This window comes from Cornus florida, unplaced genomic scaffold (assembly GCF_030987335.1).
Source record: "Cornus florida cultivar Cherokee Brave unplaced genomic scaffold, ASM3098733v1 CherokeeBrave_3.0.0_Hap2_Chr05, whole genome shotgun sequence".
NCBI classification, from domain to species: Eukaryota; Viridiplantae; Streptophyta; class Magnoliopsida; order Cornales; family Cornaceae; genus Cornus; species Cornus florida.
Window position 1 is genome coordinate 108,588,574 of NW_026775575.1, and position 22,085 is coordinate 108,610,658.

At 33.9% G+C, this 22,085-nt stretch overlaps 3 protein-coding genes across 3 annotated transcripts; 2 read left to right on the plus strand and 1 right to left on the minus strand.

Moving 5' to 3' along the window:
- The first annotated feature begins 1,552 nt into the window (after positions 1-1,552).
- On the plus strand, positions 1,553-3,008 carry LOC132309933 (NEP1-interacting protein-like 2). Its single transcript, XM_059808185.1, has 6 exons — positions 1,553-1,682; positions 1,778-1,826; positions 1,976-2,171; positions 2,428-2,515; positions 2,592-2,782; positions 2,886-3,008. The coding sequence occupies exons 1-6, from the start codon at positions 1,553-1,555 to the stop codon at positions 3,006-3,008; spliced, it is 777 nt and encodes a 258-aa protein (XP_059664168.1).
- Positions 3,009-4,067: 1,059 nt separating this feature from the next.
- Positions 4,068-7,917, minus strand: LOC132308425 (uncharacterized). The gene is made up of 3 exons (XM_059806503.1): positions 7,301-7,917; positions 6,484-6,612; positions 4,068-6,079 (listed from the first exon to the last, which is right to left on the minus strand). Exons 1-3 carry the CDS (start codon positions 7,745-7,747, stop codon positions 4,508-4,510), a joined length of 2,148 nt encoding a protein of 715 aa, XP_059662486.1. The 5' UTR covers positions 7,748-7,917; the 3' UTR covers positions 4,068-4,507.
- Positions 7,918-19,019: 11,102 nt separating this feature from the next.
- On the plus strand, positions 19,020-19,358 carry LOC132309934 (uncharacterized). The gene has a single exon (XM_059808186.1). The coding sequence runs from the start codon at positions 19,020-19,022 to the stop codon at positions 19,356-19,358; it is 339 nt and encodes a 112-aa protein (XP_059664169.1).
- The last annotated feature ends 2,727 nt before the right edge of the window (positions 19,359-22,085 follow it).

The window sequence follows — 22,085 nt, forward strand, 5'->3', positions numbered from 1 at the left end:
GGAATAGAGCACACACAAGGCCTACAAAATATATATTTGTTCCCATAAATTATGTAATTGAAGGACCACTCGGTCTATTTAAACACGAGGCCCATATTTCACAAGTTTGTGTGCTGGGCAGCCCACAGAACACATAACCAGTATCCCAGCACCCGGTTTTGAGAGTATATCTGGCCACTTATAATAACTGTATATATATATATATATATATATTAAAACGACACCATCTTAATTGAGGACAGTAACAGGTCAGTTGTGCTCCTCTAGATGCAGAGTATAGAAGTAGGGGGATCTCATTAAATTCTACTAGCCAGTAGCCCATTCAATTCTTCTACTAGTTGCTTGATTCTTATAAAAATATATCTATAATATATATATATATTTGCTTTATCCTATTCATAGACAACATATCCATCAAGCAGTTAAGAAGCTAGCTAGGGATATAGATACATGCACACAAACACATACATATATACAAATATTGAGGGCGGGCTAATCACCATCTTAAGCCATGATTAATCATAGCTACAACTAAACAACTGGAAGATTGGACTTCAAACTCGAGTCAACAGTGTAATGGTTATGAACTTATGGGTTGTATGAACCATTTGTGCTTATTCCTTATAAAGGCAACTTTGCTTTATTGTTTTGATACTAAAGAATTATGCTACGTGAGCTCAGAATTTCAACCCAAAATGCTAGGTCTAGGATGCCTCATGATTCTGTAAGGTTAGGATCACTTCGGTTGGAAGAAAATCATTTTTCAATACTAAAACAATGTTATATATATATAAATTATTATATGGTTACGACCAATCACAACTTAACAGATAAATAAATGAGTCGATTTTATTTAGATTTTTACTTGGTATGAGATTGTGATTAGCCCGAAACCGTGTACTCCTCTCTTCCCAAAACCGTTGGCCTATTAGGAGAATTCAACTTTTTATTGTAATGGAGTTTTAATAATTTTTTATTATATTAAAAAGCTATAGTCTTTCATAATTAGTGCACTTGTTTAGTTAAAAATAATAGTTTGGGAATGTTATAAAATGGTATATTAATTTTTGAAATAAAATATGTTTTTAAAAAAAATTCGATAGATAAGAATCTTGAGACGAAATGAGTAATAATTTTTCTTTTATATGTTAAAATCCAACTGTACAAGTCTAGGTGTACGTAATTCAATATTACCACTATTATACTAAGCTGCAGTTATTTTAGAAAAAAAGAAGAAAAAGGTTAGGTATAGAGCACTCCAAATAATATCTATTCCTTGTCATCCATCTCAAGACGAGCTGTGTTTGCCTCTTTTGGCTTAAGCTACTGCATGTCTTGTGTAGTTGAAAAACTGTGAGCCCTCTTAAATGCTCCTAATTTTGAATTTCTCACTCTATAAATGCTGTCTTAAATCACATATTTCCAAGGTGAGCTCTACTACTGCATGTCTACTTCTCTATTCTCCATACTATTTATCTAAACAAGCCTGCCTTCCACCGCTTAAATTATGATCTCTTCTCCGACCACAGGGTGGTTTTCCAGCATAGAAACTATGGTTTTCAGGTACAAAGAGGCGGTTTTTTCAAGGGTCTTCTCGCTATTGGGTGGTTTTGAATCTCGACTTCTGTTCACTGTGATGAAGAAAGCTATTCTTGGTCTACTCACATGCAGTGCTGCATTAGGTATGTCAATTTCTTGCTGCAATATATATTTAGTGTGCTTGTTTATTTTCTATTTGGAAAAAGATATTGTGAGAATGTAAGATTGTTCGAAACAGGAAATGACATCTCCGCATCGTTGCATTTATCTAACCATTTCCAAACTTTGTAATTGTGAGAAGCTCGTGTACAGGACTAGCCCTTTAATCTTGTAACATTTTTACTAGCTCCTACCATCATAGTCGTTGAATGGAGAGACTATCCCAGATCGACTTGCTTTTTTCTATTCTGGTTGTTGTGTCTCGTATATCCTATAGAGTTGATGCATGGGTTGAATTGGTTGTGGGATATGGAATTTCAGGAGGAGCAAGTGTAGGAACAATTACAGGAGCCATCAAAGGGCAGACAACAGAAACTGGGTTCTTACATGGGGCTGGAATAGGTGCAGTGACAGGGGCCATCACAGCCGTACAGTTGATGGAATTAATGCTTCATGGAGAGCCATTTTCCAAGGTATGTGATGCAATTAATGTACTATATAATATATATATATATATATATATATATATATATATAGTTATATACGTTCGTATATGTTTGCATATCTATGTATTCAGCAATTTACTATTTGTTTATGTGTTAGCTTCACATTTATACATAGATCATACACACGTGTGTGTGTGTGTGTGTGTGTAATTGTAGCTTACATCTTTAATTATACATAAGATTGTAATGTTCTTAACGCGTACATTGAAATTAAATTTTACAGGTTGCCCTCTTATGTAGTCTGCTAAATGGGAAGGTGTTTGTGGAATGGGTCACACCTGCAGTGCTAAAGGCTTATCAGTGGCAAGTGAGTAATCCCACATTAAATAAGCTGCACTACTAATTAACAACTATTTTATCCTGAACCTTGCATGGGTGATAATTTAGACGTGCATTTAAAATATCAGATAAGCAGTTTGGAAACAAGTTTTAGAGAGATCTCAGACATTTACGGAATCAGTGAAACTAGAGGGTTATCTCAGGATTCCATTAAGAAGCTACCAAACCACATCTTCCATTATTCCAACAGCAACTCAATGAGACCATGCCACCAGATTAATTGCACAATTTGCTTAGAGGTGAGCAGCTTTATTATTAATTTCATAATCATCTAATATATACATCTATATATATATATATGCACTAGACTTAAATTGCAATGGTAATGATGCTGTGTCTCAGGATTTCAAGAATGGAGACAATGTAAGAATACTACCAAGCTGCAGACACCGTTTTCATTCGCACTGCATAGATGAATGGCTAAGCAGGCATGGTTCTTGCCCAGTATGCAGAGAAGATGTTTGATTCCGACCCCTAAGGAGAAAATTGATCCAAGGATGTTGTAAGTTGCTATCAAAACATTCCCACGGCACAGAAATGAAAAGTTGGAGCCCATAACTTTTGCATCAACCAATTTTGGATTTACAGATGAAGAGAGAACTACTCTCTTTCAAGTGTTGCAGTTCAATGGTATTATAATGTAATAGCTCAACGCCCCACCAATGACTTTTCAAAAATTCTGTTTCAATTGTAAATTGACTACTTTCTATTTAGAATATCTGTTCACAACGAATTTAAAGTATTAAAAGATCAAAAATGCTCAAGTAATTCCCAAAGGAGAAAAGAACAAACAAAAAAATTAGACTTACAGGTCATATTCAAGAGAACCCCTTTTTACCTGGGTGAATAAGGATCTCTGTCCATCTTTCACCGCCTGCCCAAAACCACCTATTTGTCAATCCAAGTAGACCTCAAATAAGCCAAACAAATCATGAAAGAAGCTTATCACGGGTTTGTGGTCCTCGTTAGCTAGATCTTGATAAGAACTGAAGAAGATGAAAGACAAAAAAATGCTTGAGAACGGGCTTCATTTCAGATCCTCCTTAGGACATTATTTCCAGTATTTTTTTTTTTTTTTTAACTTTCTGTAGTTCTCTCCATGATCCAATAACATTTCCTTTTCTCCCCACTTTCTTTAGGAGATCCAAACAAAGACTATCATATAATTGGGACTTATATTAAGGAGCATCTATGTTCTAAAAAGCCTTTCTTGTAGTTACACCTATCTAAATAAATTATTTCAAAGCCAAAAGACCACTTACAAACATAATCATTGGACTTGTCAACAATACTACAATAATTGAAAAAGAGCTCCTATTTTCTACAATCATGTAACCCCAAAGCCTTTCTTGTGTGTGATGAGACCCATTTAACTCATTCAAATCAACAGCTAAAATACTATTGTCAAAAGCAGTATTATGCAGGGAAATAGCTTTGCAGAGTAAATTTCGAGGCCAGTGGTGGGGCAAAAACTTCTTTGTCATATTCCATTTCAAATAGATGTCTCATAGCAAAATTACAAGATAGAATAAAATGTCATTTGTCATATTCCATTTCGAATAGATATGTCCCGCAACAAAATTACAAGACAGAATAAAATTGTCAACATTTTACATCCGACATGAATTGGTTTTCTTTGATGGTATCCCCTCATTTTAATGGTACACGGAGCATACTTTGCTTCCTGAATCATTTACTAAAAAGGATTCTAACACCAACAAGCAGAAGTATAGCTACTCATTACAGACAATAACTAGCTGGCTCAATTAAGATTCATTATAACAAAATGAGAACTCTTACCAGAGCATGGTGATGCGAGTGAAGTGGAAGACCCGCAAAAGGACAGTTTCATGAGACTAACCAAATGGATCTGTTTGCCAGTTCCTTCCTTAGTGACAACAGTTTCACGCTTTATTAGTCACTTCACCAAGCAGGCTTGGCCGCTGGAAACTTATGTAATCCATCTAAATCTTCTGCTTTAGAACTTGGCGCAACTGGATCTTTTGACTTTCCATCCTCGCCTCCAAAAGCCTTGCCTTCAAGCTATTCTTCTGCATGCCACGTGGCCATTCAATGCACCCTTTCATGCCTCGAGTTATATGTGTATACCCTGAGAGAGGTGAGCTCAACTGTCCCCCCAAATCCGAGGGGCTATACCCGCCATTAGCCGAACCTCGATCTGGAGAAATGATGGCCCCATTAGAAAGCCTTCTGTTTGAGAGCCTTCCATTAATTCCCTCCACTGAGATTATCTTGTAGTTTTCACCGTTACTTGGGTACGATCTGCAAGGCTGGGAGATGGATGATACCTTCTTCAATTGCATTGTTGGTACTGAGCAGACTTCACTTATTTCTGTGATTGGTGTTTCCCCACCTGCATTTTTTTCCCATTCTATTCCACTTCCTAAGACATTATTGGCCTGGCAAATATTGTTGACCGATGGATCACTCCCATTGGATGAATAACTTGAGCCCTGATCGTCAACATGGCTTACAGTTTCCCATCCACTCTCATCTTCTTCCACATCTCCATTCTGGTCAAGATATGCATTAGAATGTTTCTGAATGCTGTCTTTATTAAACACATTAACTTCAGGAGACACGGTATGAATTTTGGACGCATGGCTGGCAGGACTGTATGCAACACATGGTTCAAGCTCCCTATCATTTCGTTCACCAAAAGTAACGTCTTCAATAACAGAGAATATATCATCGGGATTCGGGGGATCATAAGTAAATTCCTTGAGATTGTGAATATTCACCGAGGCAGCAGCCTGTCTGAGGAACTCTGCTTTTCTCAACTCTGCCGCATCCGGGGTTGCACTTCTTGAACTAAGAAAAGTCTCCAGATCTGCTACTAGCTTGTTCATCTGAGAATACTTCTCTTCAAGTGTCAACTTTGCATCAACCAGCTTCATCTGAACCCGTTCTTCACGCCAGACCTCAGCCATCTGCAACATCTTCCTTTCATCGTCCACTTCTTCCCGGAGTTTCATGGATTCCCTCTTCAAAGCTTCAGCTTCAGCCTTGTCTTCTCCAACTTCCTTAGCAAGCTCGTTGCATACTTCCTCTATTAACTCTCTGTCCTTCCTCTCTTTTTCATATTCCTGCATAAAGCGCTTCGCAGCTAATTTGGCATCAGTCAGCTCATTGACCAATTTAGAATTAACCATTTCCATCCTTTGACGATTTTTCCTCTCTCTGTGCAAGTCAGCTTTGATGTCATCAATAATTGCACGGATTTTCTCATGTTCTCTACTCCGCCATGTGGCCCTTTCCTCACTGACTTTCCTCAAGAAATGCTCAAGTTTCTTCTTTGAGGACCGTTGCTCAGTCTCAAGCTCATCGACCCGTGCTCGACTTTGCTCTAGTTCCATTTTTAATTCAGATATCACTGAGACAGCACTTATTTGTTGGTCAAGAAGCTTCAAATGGCCATAAACCCGTTGCACCTCATCTGATGTTCTGGAGCAGAAGGGTTCCCATTTTGTCACCCCCTCCATTGCAGAGTTGGAAAATTTAAAAGAAGGCTCGATCTGCGAAATGAGAATGATTCCAAGATCAGACAAGTAGAACTTAGAACAAATGGACAAATCATAAAATAATGGAAACCCAAATCTTTTTGGTTAGTGGCATAATTAAGGTTCTCTAAACTAGAAAATAATTCAAATCTTCCAACAATTAGATAGATCAGGGAAACAGGATGGCTATAATGCTATATAAGATCGAGCACGGACGGACACAATCAACTAACATCTTAGCTGGACATAGGGAATTTCTCAGCCAGCGTGCAACCGTGGCAGTTGTGCAGGATGCATTAAACATAAGAGGGGTGCATTTTGTTTATTGCAATGCTGTCATAACTTCAGTATTCTCACAATTTGACTAGTCACTAATGGCAATCAACTAAATTAGGGAGCTTTAAAAGAAAGAAATTCACCTTGCTCAAGAATCCTTTTCTAGAACCAGATAATGAATGAGGGTTCTGAATCAGATCCTTCGCTACAGAACCATAAGCTTCACTCTTGTGATGACCATGAGACTGGACCCCTACATGGCCAACTCCAGACTGCAGGCGAAAAATCAACGCTGAGCAAAATCTATAATTTCCATTACCGACAACACAACTTAATGACTTCAAAACAAGCCAATACCAATTCAAGATCTAAAACACTACCTCGTTCAACAAGAAGCTGGTGAACAAAACGCAATTCTTGGAACTTGTCAAATAGGTTATATAAATGTCACATACAAAGTGGAAATTGAAGAGATCAATAAGTGAGATTCCCCATGGAAATGTGATCAAGGATGGCCAAAATAAAAAATAAAAAAATCATAAATCGAAAATCTATAAATAGAGAAGTAAAAAGATGAAGAATTTAACAGATTCTTTGGAAAACTTATCAGTGGACCAAAGTAATGTAATTAAACCATATGAAGAATTTAAAAGAGAAGTAAAAAGATGAAGAATTTAACAGATTCTTTGGAAAACTTATCAGTGGACCAAAGTAATGCAATTAAACCATATTGCCAATTTGTTCACTGAATGCTTAAGACTAAGAAGAGGTGTATACTGTTCTGTTCTTTGCCAATCCTACTTAACATGCAAGAACTGTGTAATAAATTGGGTATGTGAGTAGTTGGCAATTGATCAGATTAGATTTACAATGAGAACAATCAAAACATAGCTTCGCTCAATTCACATTCTACAAATTAAAGATAAAACCCTAAAAACACAAATTTTGAATAATATGTACCTGAAACCCTAATGGACTGTCCTTCGGCGCACAATGCCTTTTGCCACTGCCACTGGCATCCTCCGGCAACTGTAAACGCCATAGTCCCGCGGCGAGCTTTCTCGCGGAAAGCAAAACCTCTTTGCCTCTCCTCGCTCTCCGGCCACTTTTCTGACCGAACTCCGGCAGAGACCGCTCGTCCTTAACATCAACATCTTTCTTTCCATCGTCTAACTTCCACCGAAGCAAAGGAGTCTCAGGCCTACTCCGCCTTCCAGCCGGAGCTCCGTCTCTCTTTAACCGCACTCCGGCGCCGGAAAAGCTGGCGTTTTTAGTTTTCCGGCTAGGTGATTTGCGATAGCTCGGTTTCTGTATAAGATCTGAATCTAGGAAAGGGCTTAGCGCTCTGTAGGAGAGACTCGCCGAGAGGTCAGTCTTGCCGGTGATCTTCATCTTCGAATGTGACATTCAGCGTCAGCCATTAGGAGACTTCAAGGGAGGTTTTAGAGAGAGAAAGATAGACTAAGCTTGAGAGAGAGAGAGAGGGAGAGAGAGATTAGAGTGATCTCTTTGTGTGAGAAAATGGAAGAAGCGAGCAAAGCTCCTAGCTTCAGGGGTTTTCCGAGAAAGCGACTCAAACAGACATAAATATAAATATTTATATACATACATATATATATATATATATATATATATATATATTTATATATTTGTACGGTCAACGTATCTCTTGATGTTAATCTTTGGATTCGTATGCAGTTGTAATACTTAATACGGTGTCGATCGACATGCAAATTTGCTAATAGTGTCGTATTTATTGCTAGTTGCGTAATACGATGTCGTGCGTTGTACAGACTGCCAAGAGTCTAGTGGTGGTGATGCCACAAAATAACTGGTTAAATTATTGGCACCGTCCCCCTTACTTGTATGAATAATACCACGCTCCATATAGTGCGTAAATCTCTGATTTTATTTTTCCAAAAAAAAAAAAAAAGTAAATCTCTGATTATGTTTTTTTATATATATATAAATTTGTACTTTTTAACTGTTAAAAGTAAATTTAATTAATTAATTAATCAAACTAAAAGAAAATTTATCAATAAATTGATGAATGGAAATAATTTGAAATTCACATTAAATTATTATTGAATTCAATTTTTTTTTATTATGTTATTTAGTCAACTTAAAGTTTTAACATAATCAAATGAAGTCATTATGTTTTATCTAACAAGATTTTTTATAATTAATCTCAATAATATCTTGTGAAGTACTGTTCCGTTTAAAAGATACTTAGCCCTTAGGGGTTTTTTTTTTGGTTAATTAGCAGGGAACATCTCTAACTAATTGTTTAAATGTATTTTTTGGTTGATTTCTTAATTTAAGTGTTTGCTAACTCTCCTAATGAGGAGGCAATTTGAGTAGTGTTGCTCAATGTCTCTTCAATTTAGTAGCGTGTTAGATAAATCAATAGCTAAATTAGAATTACAAATAAGAGCTTCATTAAATTGAGTAAAAATATATATATATAAATATGTTATAGCGTGCCGTCCTTTATCTTAAGATACACAAAATTTTATTAATTAATTAAGTCAAAAGTAAGTAATAATCCTTCAGGGACTTGTGACTATTCTAAAACAAATTTTATTAATGTTAATAACTCATTAAAATATAACTTTGATAATCGAAAATTGAATGTTCAAAAGTTAAATAGAAGTAAAATGCACGCCTAACTTAGGATGCAAGATGTGTCAAACCTTACAATGGTTTTCTTTAAATATCTTGCCATTATAGCTTTTGCAGATTAATATGAATATAATTGAATATTTTGGATGATTGTCTAAATAATAGAATCACGCGCGCACCGGTGTTAGAGTGCGCGTGACAACACATTATTTTGGTGTGTTTTTAATGCCTCGTGTTGAGATTATAGAACTATTCCATAGATCTAATTGGTTCTAAAATATTTAGGACATGGAAAAGGGTATCCGAGGGAGCTACCACGCGGCTCCTTTAAAATTAAACACGTGGCTGACATAGGCCCAGTGGAACAGGACAAGAGGATTGGTTCAATTTTTAGAATAATTTTCTATTTTTATAATTTTGAAAAGTTAAAAACAATGTTCACATCATTGTTTGGTTGGAGTTGCTATATGGAGAGGTTGGACATAAGTAAAAAAAAACCCCAATTTTTTACAATGATCTTTTGCATCTTTAGAAAATTATTTTGTACTTTACAAAAAAAAAAAACTACTACAAATTATTTTCAAAAAGTTGTACTTAGTATACTTATAAAATATGAATGTTTGAATTTTTTTAAAATTTATTGTGTAATTAAGTGGCATTTTTTTATCTTCTAAAATAAAAGGTCAATGGTTCAAGTCTCTAAAAAAGTAAGTGAGTATTATTTTTTATTTATTTTTGTTAGTTTGGTAAATATTCACACACTTATTATAACTAATAGCGCTAATTAAACTTTAAACTCCTCGCCTTTCATCTAACAAATGAGAGATTATACCAATTAAACTAACGATCTAATAATAAATTTGAACTTATGTTTTGAACCAAAAATACTAGACTACCATTATATCTGACCTTAATTTAGTCATTTGAACTTATGTTTTGAACAAAAAATACTAGACTACCATTATATCTGACCTTAATTTAGTCAATAAAAATATCTCCTACAAATAGCAATTGTGAAAAGTAAATAACTAATTAGTACACCACGATATGAAATTACCAATAAAATATATTCATGTTATGTTTATTCGGTACTCCAAGTATAACATTGTATATATGTAAATGACAGGTTGAAGATTTGAAACAGTAAGTGCCAAAAAAAAATCCTAATATATTAATAACGACCAGTACAATCAGAACTTAGAGCATCAATAAGCCAAATAGTCCACTTCTTACAACTAAAGGCCCAACAACTCAGCACATGGGCTACGAAATTGGAAATGCCCGGGCACTTATAGTAGAAAATTTTGTTTCAATATTTAAAACGGAATACATGAATCATATATGATTATTATTTTTATTTAGATTATTATTTTTATTATTTCAATTTTATGATTATTTTGATTTATTTAAGCTTGGAATTTAAATTATTTATTTTTATTATTTCACTCTATATTAATAATAGAGTAGGTGAATTAAACTGTAAAAATAAAATAAAAATAAAAATATATTACGACAAACACATCGAACCCAATAACGGATCAAAAACACGAAAAGGTAAATACATCACACAAAAAATATAAAGATTTAACTTGATTTGGCAAAACATACATTCACGATAGATATTCACCAAAAGTTTTCACTATGTGAAAAATATGAGATTACAAGTTTTAGTCCCAAATTCTAACTTTCGCTCTTATTCTCTTTCTCTACGGTTTTCAATTTCTCAAAACTCCAATCTAAACTTTAAACGTCCTAATATATCAGGCAACAAAAAACATACTAAATAGGATTCACTGCTCGGAAGCAAAAGACGAGTTATCTGATCAATCCGATACCAAATTCGGCCCAACACCACAGAATAAAAAAATTTGAAAATAGAATCCAAATGTGGCCAACCATATTTATGAGGAATAAAAACAACGATGATGGTGGTGATTAATTTTTAGCATTTTTTTGTCTTCACGTTATTGTTGATGTACATCATATCATTAATTCATCACACTCGACTAGGAAAAAATATATATATAAAAAAAATTCATCCCACTCATAAAGTTATATTAAATGCACCTATAATTAGGTTCCAATGCCATGGTCCATATAAAAATTAAAAAAGCAAAACCTTGCACATTACATGTGAGAGTCATGCTCCAAACACAAAATCTGCCCCTTTGACTGTGTGTTCATTTCATATTTGGACATTTTTTAAGAATTTGACGTGGTATATGCAAAATTTGATAACAATTAAGTTGCTATATGCAAAATTAATCAAATAAATATGTGGTGCACAAATTAATAATGTGGAAAATAAACCAAATAATATTAATTATTATGTTCTGGATTCAGTCTATTATGTGATGGATGTGTGGTGCCGACAGTGCATGCATGTTGTGTGTTTATCTTCTTATGTAGTTTTTGAACACGTTACGGATGTGCAACAAAATTTTAGGTGGCAAATTATGACCCTCACCAGAATTCAACCCCACTTGAATTTGATTGAATCAACCCTACCATGCACGTACTTGTATTCCATGACAATATTTTAATAATGTCGTCTATCACACGACTTTGTTCACTTACTTGGAAAAACAAAAACAAACAAACAAACAAGATCACTAATTTTGCTCCAGCCATTATTCTTGAACCCTTCATCAAATTATCTTTAAATATTATAAGACTTTCAAATCATTGGCATTCCAATTTTAATGTTTATCCTTTCATCAATTTTTTAAGAATGTTTTTATACTCGATCAAGGTGTATAATTTTTATTTTTATTTTATTTTTAAACAAATACCCACCATGAGATTCCAACATTTAAGTGATCTTTATGTATAATTAAAAAGTAACAAAAAATAAAAAAAAATTGATACCCAATGGGAACAACACTTTTTAACTCACCTGTGACCCACACATATCATTTAAATTCAAATAATTTTGTGTCACCTGATATATATTTGCATTGACTATTATAACTCAATGGATAACGATAATTAAAGAATAAATTAAGAGGAAAAGCTTACATAGTTCTTGCATACAAGATTTAAGGAGCAATTTGTTGCTTTAACTAATGAGGATATATGCAGAACTTGGCTTGTATTAGTTGTATGTTTATGTGTATAAGTTTTGAAAGGTTGAGTGTTTGGAGGGAAATTAATAAAGTAAACAAACTAAAAAAACTGATTCGGTGGTATGATTATTTGACCATGAAGGCATCAAAACCATAGACCAATTAAAAAATGCACCTATAAACTAATGGAACAATAATTTGCTTTGATGTGTGTGTGTGCGCGCGCGCGCGCACACACATGTTATGATATGATTTGTTGCCCACCAACCAAACAATTATTTTATGAAATGGGCGAAGTTGGAATTAAGGAGGCTGTTTCCTACTTGCTTTCTAGTTTCAAATTTTCAATACTTCATCCCAATTTTCATTAACACCACCATTTAGAAAAAAATTATTCTAAGTAACCATTCCAATTTCATCCTATCCATAGATAATTTGAATAATTTTTTTTCAAATTGTAATTATGAATAACGGTTTTTGCACAAATGCATTATTCTCAATACATTGTGTGATAAGATCAAAATATCTTGTGTCTGAAATAATTTTATTTTGTGTATTAATTTAATAAAAAGTTAAAAAAAGTAATTATTAAACAACCTGAATCCAACACGCTTTCACAAAATATCAACATTCAATTCAAATTGTATAACATGACAATTATTGCACACTTTGATTCAAACAATGTATCAACATTTAATTTAAATTCATAAATTCAAAATAAGATATTATTTTAATCTAACAAAAATGTCGAGTATCAATAACTAATACACAAACCATATGCCCAATTGATCATATGTTGTTATTGCTTTTGCTGGCGATTGATGAAAGATTGAATATGAAAATAATAATCATGTCCATTGATTTTGTTGACTGTTTACCCTCTTAACTTGGTTTGATTTATTAAGGCTCATTCAAATCCGAGCGGTCCGAGCAATGATGGGTCACAAAATAATGAGTAGGTGGTGTTCCGCGTCATAGGAAGGAAGCATCCAAGTATTCACATTTGCCACGTCTAACGAACAATGCCCCCCACTAAGGTCAGTGGGAGTGATAATGACGTCAGCTTGGATGGGAGTGACCTGAGAGTGTCACATGACCGACAATTCACCATTTTTGGTGGGCCTTGGATGGATCTTAACATGAGTCCATGAGGAGCCTACGTACGCACTCACTTAACTTTTTATCCCCATAAAAAAAACATAATAAATAAAAGCCTAAACCAATGCTCATGATGGGCAATATCTTTTTAAAAAACCTATAGTGCTAAATTAAGTTGTTTATGATAGATCTTAATAGGATGAAGAGATTATTTCACATAAGTTGGGAGAATTGAGATCAATATCTAAGTGGGGATCCAAGCAACACAAGATATTCTCCGAAATTATAGATTGAGAAAGGGAAGGCTGACTTTGATACTCTGGTAGCTCGAGTTCATTATTAATGGGTGTCTAAGTGTAGTGGTTGGTGTCCTTGATGGATGATTAATGCCCCTATTTATAGAGCTCATCCCTCAATCCATGCCCGTCAGCCTTTAGAGAGAGCCCCCTCTTACCCATGGGTTCAAGAGTCTTTTCCTTTGACAGATGGGATATTGACAAGCGGGCCGAGGCGCTATGCCCTTTAGTCCAAAGAGGTAATGGGGTTCCTAAATTAATGCGAGTCTTATCAAATGTCCCTCTATAATTAATGCTTCTTTCACTACACTCAAAGCTCAAGCTAAGAAATCAAATGTCCTTTCCCTCATATATTGACCCTAAGTAGAGGCGATTCCTTGAATCCCAGCCACTTGTCCACATGTTCTCAAACTCCCAAAACTGAAGATGAGAAAAAACCCTCCTCGAAGTCCTGCCTTCTTAGCTCCGCGGAGTTCTTTCCTCGCCTCGAGACTCCTTCAGTTCAAGGGAGAGCTCGGTAAAGGAATGTCCGAGATTACGCTTGCAAGAAGCAACCTCGGGAAGGAAAGGGAGGAGGGGCCCATCCGACTGGAGAGGGGCACGTCCACAGGAGAGGAAGGGTAGCGATCCCTTTCTCGATCAGTGAATTCAGATTCCAGAGTAAGTAGCTCGAACCTACTTGGTCCTTTCAGAGGTATGCCAGGCCAGCAAAGAACAGGGGTGCTTATTTCCAAAGTGGGTGCCACTTCAATAGGCACCGTGGCACGTATATCAACATAAGTCATATAGAGTGGGAACGGTTAAAAGCGATAAAATTCAAGTCATACAAAATGAAAACGAAAGCAATAACATAGTGTAAGAGCGAAAGTATATTCGTAAAAACAATATCTATTGAAAAATTCATATGACTTAAGTGCTAAATATCATCAAATGGTGGTAGTTATTGAAAGATGAAGTATGAAAGGTTGTAGTGGTTGCTCACTTTTGTCTATGAATTTTTGGTGTGGTTTGGATCCGATTCCTTATTTGAATTACAAACAATTTGCATTCTAACCCTATACGTTTATATTTATTAATGTCTTAAATAAAGATTTGAAGTGACAATTTTATAATTTTATTAATATAGTCCAATAGTCTGACCTTGTCTTATTAATTGAATGGAGTTAAATTTTTTTTTAATAATCTGTTTTTCAGAGTACAAATGATACAGTTAAAATTCAACACAACGTCATCAGAAGAAGACGTTGATTCAATTGAATGGACATTTAACTTATTTTCTTAACCCCATTAGGCACGGTCAAATACGTCGATATTTGGACAGTGATTAAAAATGTCTGCCTATTACTCCGAATATTTTACATTTATGTCGTTGATTTTTATGTTAAGTTGGTGACTCATCAATCTCATCCGATTACTATGCTTGTTCCCAGGTCGTCATATCACCCAATTTCTTCACAATTATCCAACACCCCCATCTCTTAGTTTAAGACCGTTGATTTTTTGCTCTGTTAAGAAACTTGTCTATATTACTAATTTACCACTCAAAAGTTGATTATGATAGCTAGCAATGAATAATATTTTGAATAATCAGAACTTGATGGAGAAAGCGCGTAATTAATTAGACAATCATCGCACACGTGAAAAAGTATTCGAACCCTTTATCCGGTAAAATAAAAATATAGAACAATCAACCGATTAGAGATTCCCTTTTGCTACCCCTTATTCACACCTATACATATTATTCTATACATATTCGAGTCTCGGCAAGTAAATATTAGATTAATGGGGCATGTCATGTCATTAATTTATTTTGATTGTGATTTGCCAACTCAAGTCGCTCAATTAATATTTTTCTTCGCATTTAGTGATATGTAAATAGTCTACCTTATATTTAAAATGAGAGGAATATATCATTTGAGGTATGTGACCAACACACAACAAATGATTTTAATTATTCATGAACGATTTAGTCTCGATTCGATAAAATTTTAGTTTACATTTATTTACTGAATTCAAACATATTATTTCAAGCAAATGAGCCTACATTGAATAGGTCATGCAACTTACTGGATTTTTCAAACATCATGATAAACAAGTGTTCCTGAAAACATAAATCCTTAATTCTTTTATTAATTAGGGCTTGCCTTAAATTTATATCAATTTTTTCTTATCAATCACGTTCTTAAGTTTGAGTTTGAAATCAGCTAAACGATTCGACAAGAAGTGTACGTGACCAAATTTTTTTTTTTTTTGTTATATGCAGATAAATATGTGGTGCACAAATTAATCATGTCAAAATTAGACCAAATATTATTTGTTATGTTCTAGACTTGGTCTATTCTGTGCCAATTTACGAAAGTTCAAAATTTTAGGTGGCAAATATGGACCCTGACCAGAATAGAATTCAACCAACTGGAATTGAATCAACCCTAGCATGTATGCACGTACTGGTTTTTCTAGGATTCCATGAGAATATTTTTATATCACGTTGTCTATGACTTAATTTGTTTACTTACTTGGAAACACAAAAAACACTGCTCTCAAGCAAACAACACTACAATAGTACGTAATTTTGCAACAGCCATTATTTTTGAACACGTTGGTCTGATCGGTCGTCTATAACACCTTTATCCTTTGGACTGTGATGTTGAAAAAACACCCCCATGTGCTCATATGGAATATATAAATATAACTTCTTATGCGTTCTCAAAACTCCTTAATATTTAATTTTGGTGCAAATAAAAATTTGAATGCTAAAATGACTAAGGTATCAGTGTCACTCTAAAAATTAAGTAAAAATTTAATAAAATATAAAATGATGAAAATAAATCTCAATGCACATTAGAAGAGACAAGGGTATATATATAAGGGCATTATTGAAAGAAAAAAATATTATTTTTAAAATTCTATATCTTAAAAATATCAACTAAAATTTTAACTAAACAGTGAATACATTGTCATTTTACACTCGTGATGCAAAGAATTACGAAGTATTTCATTTTGTAATTAAGCTAGAATAATTGAGTACGCACAAATGAATTCTCATCAATATTATTGTGTTAGGATCATAATATATCGCATATGACGATCATGATCCACTTTTATATTATTATTTTATAAATATTTTTATTTTATGTATTTATTAATATTAATTTTATAGTAATATTTTCAAAAAAAATAATAAATAATTCAAATCAGACTGTTGAACACACTTGCAAAGTGTAATGGTGTAAACTCATTTTAGAAGTGTCACACAGTCTATATTGACCGATATAATGATATCAAACCCAAATCAAATTTAAAATATTAAATATTCTCTTTTTATCTTAATTTTCTTAAAATAAAGTATTATTGATCTCTAACCAAAACATATCAGTCACTAATACATAAATCATTTGCACAATTGATCATAAGTTTTTTACTGCTGAGTTAAGTCCATTGACTTGTTTACTTTTTACTTGTGAAGTTGATTTGAGCTATAAGCTCCCATCCAAATCCGAGGGCGGTCCAATGAATGAACCAACGGTCACAGATGATGGTGAGCAGGTGGCGGTCCGCGCCTTTGGAAGCATTCACTTGTTGCCACGTCTAACCAACCATCATGCCATTTGAGGCTTGGTGGGTGACGGTGACGTCAGCTTTCATGGAGGCTCACATGATCGACAATTGAATTTTTGGTGGGCCGTTCATGGATCTTAACCTCAAAGTCCACATAAAGTGGGTCGAGGAGCGAATCTGCGAATAAAATTTAAATCACACGGAGTCTAATAAAAAATGAAAGCTCACGAGGGATACAAAACATAAAAATAAGATTCGTTTAGAAGAATAATAGTAATTTTTATATCGAACATTTGTCGTGAATTGTCTAATCGAATAATTTGTGAGTCTAATAATTTATTACAACTATTCTATGCAAGAATCATTTATCTTAGAAGAATTATATGACTTAAATTTTAATACGAGGAGCTTATGATGTGACTCGTGATAAAAACATTGTCAAATAGTGACATTTCTATAATTTATTTTTTATTATTTTAGAAACGCCCATTCACAAATACCTATTTATTATTGTTTTAAAAAAAAATTGAAATGTCAAATTCCAATTTAACTTCTAATCCTTCTTGCCTTGTCAAAAAAAAAAAAAAAAAAATCTTATTTTTGAGAGAAAGACAATAAACTAAACAAATAAAATTCACTTAAATTAAATTTAATCATCAAGTGCACCGCAAAATACAAATGTATTAGAAAAATATTTTGATTTAATCGAATGAGTATGAATTTTGATGTTAATTCCAATTCCACACAGCAAGTCGGTCATATATTTCAGTGATCTTAAAATATCTAATAATTTTATATTTCTGTTGTTGTCCATATATGTAAATTCATAATTACTCAATCTGATCCTATAACCATTCCTATTATTATATCATCATCACTCAATATCTATCTAATAATTTTATATTTCTGTTGTTATCCATATATGTAAATTCATAATTACTCAATATCTATCTAATAATTTTATTCCTATAACCATTCCTATTATCATATCATCATCACTCAATATCTATCTAATAATTTTATATTTCTGTTGTTGTCCATGTATGTAAATTCATAATTACTCAATCTGATTATTCCAACAAATTATCAAAATAAATCGTTCAATATTTATTATTATAAATAATATTTGTTATTTGATTTTTTTTTAAACTCGTTTTTTCAACCCTCCTCCTACTATAAAGATTGATGATGATAGGTAATGGAAAAAGATAGAATAATTAAACCGTAAAGAAGAGAGTACGCGTAATTAATTGGACAATCATGGCACACGTGAAAAAGCTATCAAAAGATTCCCTTTTGCTACCTTACTACGCCATGTTCACACTTACTTTAAAACACAAGATGCGATCCACAACCCTTTTCACACTCGAGACATTTTTATAAGTTTTCCTCTTAGGCGCTTTCGGCTTAACTTCTTCGTGGCTTCGCCACACCAGTTTAGGAATTCCATTAATCGAGACTACTTTTAAATTGATTGTTTTTTCTGAAGTTCTAAAATTCTGGTTGACAAATATTGAGAATAAATTCTACAATCCATCTCTATCCGATACAAAACATCATCAAGTGTTTTTTTGTTTTTTGGAAGGGATGTGTGAAAAGTAAAAAAATATATATATATAGAAAAATATCTGTTTTTTACTTTGCGTTCATGGTTGAAGACAATCAAGAAGTTATGGTACGGTGAGCCAAGACAAGCCAAGCCGATTAAAATGGCTGCAACTGCTAAAGTAGGTGTGACGTCAGCACATAGCTTTGACAGCTGAGACCAATCCAAAATAGGTGGGCGAGAGGTCAACCCTCAATCACCTGCCAAGTAGGACATCCGAGTCATACCCGGTGCAACCGGATTGGTTCAACCCTCACTTTCTCTCTCTACACTCCACCACCTATCCTCTCTCTCTCTCTCTATAACCACCTTTTCTCCTCCTATATATAACACAAACCTCCCATTTCCAAAACCTTACTAGATTGCTCTGCATTGATATACAAAACATACATACACACAAATATAATATATATATACTGAAAATATTTAAGATTATGGGAAATTGTCTTATAAGAGAATCGTCCGTGCATTGGGGCGGCGAAGATTGGGGGTCTCTGGCGTCGGAAAAGAGTTTTTCCGGCCACGACATGTCGTATAACAAGGCCACGAAGATAGAAGAAGATAAAAAACTTCTTGGGGAGGACAAGGAAATGGTAACAGAGGTGAAGATCAAGATCACAAAGGAGCAGTTGGAGGAAATGTTAGGTACGGTCGACGTACAAGGATTGTCTGTGCAGCAGGTGCTAACCCAGTTGATGAACGTCAGTGATCGATTCGAGACGCATCAACGGTCGTGGAGGCCGGCCCTACAGAGTATTCCAGAGGTCAATTGAGTTGATCACTGCATTAACGGTGTTGGTGAAGCTATCAGCCATGAGGTGCTATAGGTCTTTTTCAACTTTATATAGTACTTTTTTATTTTATTTTATTTTTTTGGTTGTAAAAAGGAGGAAGAGTGTTGATTAGAAGGATTCTATAGATTTTTGGTGTCACGTAGACATGTACATAGGCCACATGTTCTTGTTGTAGAGTTATGTTTTTGACTCTCCCTCTTTATGTAAATGTATATGTGACTGCAATTAGGGCGAATTCAGCAATTGTTAATAGAGGGGGCTGATATTAAATAAAAGGGAATTAGAATCGAAAGATTAAAGAGTTAGAAAATTTTAGAGAAAAATAGGGTTAAACTTTTAGAGAGAGAAAGAGCGAGTGAGTTCTTTAATTTGTGCAAAATTAGAAATTTAAAAATACTCTGGGGTGGGGTTGGGCTCAAGCCCACCCAAGACCTCTCTTGGATCCGCCACTGCAAGTACTAATTATGGGTGGACATTTGCATCAAATATGAGCTGTGATTGGATGCATGTATATGTGATTTATGATTAATTTAGTGTAAGTGTTGAAATTTTTTATGGTTGTCACATGAACACGACTTTTTCTCATACCCAGGAGGGAGAAAATGACCATTCTACTTGTAATCGATTTGTATGACTAAAGCCCATGTTGTCTGATCCATGAAAAACATGCTTCGAACAAGACATGAAAAGCCCACCATACTCTAATCATACAAAACTCTTATGGAATTGAATTAAATGCAATTATTATTATTAAATTTTTTTTTTTGTAGAGAATAAAAAAAATGAAAAGAAGAAGAAGAATAAGAGAGATTTTTTTGGGAAAAATAAAAATAAAAATTTAGGTGGGCATTTTATAATGTTATATATATATATATATACATAAATAATAATAACGATGGGCCATTATGGGCCAAGGCTGGCTCCTTCCCTATTTCCAACCCTGCAAAACAATATGCCACTTGCTTCAATCAAATATGGCAATCATATGTTTGTTTTGCTCTTTTAAATTATTATTTTTTCTTTACCACCAATCTGTATTAATTATGTAGGTGAAATTAAACCATTAATTTTGTGATTTCCATTTAACTTATATTTGAGTTGACTAACGTCCCTCTTCACGTATAAGTCTTACCAATACAGTCTTGTTGGATCCGGAACAAAGGAGAGAAAATGTACAATGAGCCCCCATAAGTCAGCGAATCTACTACTATGATTATTAATTTGATTCTCTCTCTTAATATCTATTAGAATGAGTCCCACTAAAGTGGGTAGCTGAATTGGCTTATTCTCTCCGCGCACCTTGAGGAACTTACATTGTGTTTTTATTATAGTTTAGTGGTATAACTCTCCCCTTTATAAATGCAATATATAATCTCAAGTGGTTAGTTACTTAAACTTGGGTGTATCATCAAGTATCACAGTCTAAAGTTTTGGTCCCTTTAAGTGTAAACAATTTATTGGGGCCATGCACGCAAGTGAAAGCCCGAATTTTGCCGACTCGAGTGAAGGGGACACTTTACTCGATATTTGAGAATTAGTAATGCCCTAGATACACATATTTCGTAAATGAAAATATATATATATAGAGAGAGAGAGAGTGTTCAAGTGCTAAATGTTGTGAGTTAACGTAAATTGTAATGAAAGTATCAATTTAATTAGGGTAAAATGCAATAAACATTCACAAACTTTGAGCATAAAACACAAAACCTCTATGAACTAAGTCATGCCCTCAACTATTTAAAATGTGCCATTTAAGGACAAATTCAAAAGTTAGTTAAGCAGAGCTCGTCGGAAATGTGAGATTACTAAATTACTATTAAGTAAAACGGCAATGTTACTTGCTGACTTGTCTAGTGTAATCCCAACATCCAATGAAATCGTGACATTGCAACACATTATCAACAAGCTTCACCTGGCCACCTTATCATTGCAAATCCCTGACTTTGAAACACAGTCTGAGAAACCAAAGCTCCTTCCATTGCAGCATAGTTATTGGAGGATCACTCTTCGAGCTGTCTCGTGCGAGGATAAACCCTGAGTCCCTAATCAACTAACAGATGGACGCAATATCAGTTGGGTGCTCGCTGAAGAAATGGGAATTTTAGCATCAATGATGCACATAGCTTATACATGTATCAGTTGAATGTTGATGGAAAGATGAGAACGACTAAATAACTCATTGTCCAGTGGTTCACTATCACATTATATTCATAACTCGTGTAGTAGGCAGTAGGCACCAACAATATTTATCACCCATGCACTTCCCAAGTTCCCATGATGTATTTAATTTCCACACCACCTGATGACATTTTAGTGGCTAAAAAATAATAATTGCATTTTATTTTTTGAATTGAATTCTTTTTTTTTTAACCTTTTAAAATTCTCTAATATATATTTTTTTTACTGACAATTTTATTTTAGCTCATGTTAGTATACCCAATCAAATTTATGGCATCTCTACTTTTTTTTTTTTGACGATTATCCATTCTTTCATGAGTAACATTTAAGTAATGTGTAAGTACGACTTTTTGTACGTATGGAAAAATGTAAATTTATGAGGTATATATATAGAATATTAGTATACTTTATATTATGATTTTTATTTATTTTAATTATTCAATTATACAAGAATGCATACAACAATTTATAAAATAAAAATATTACTAAAAAAATCCTCAAGAATCAACATCAATATTCTCCCAGTAA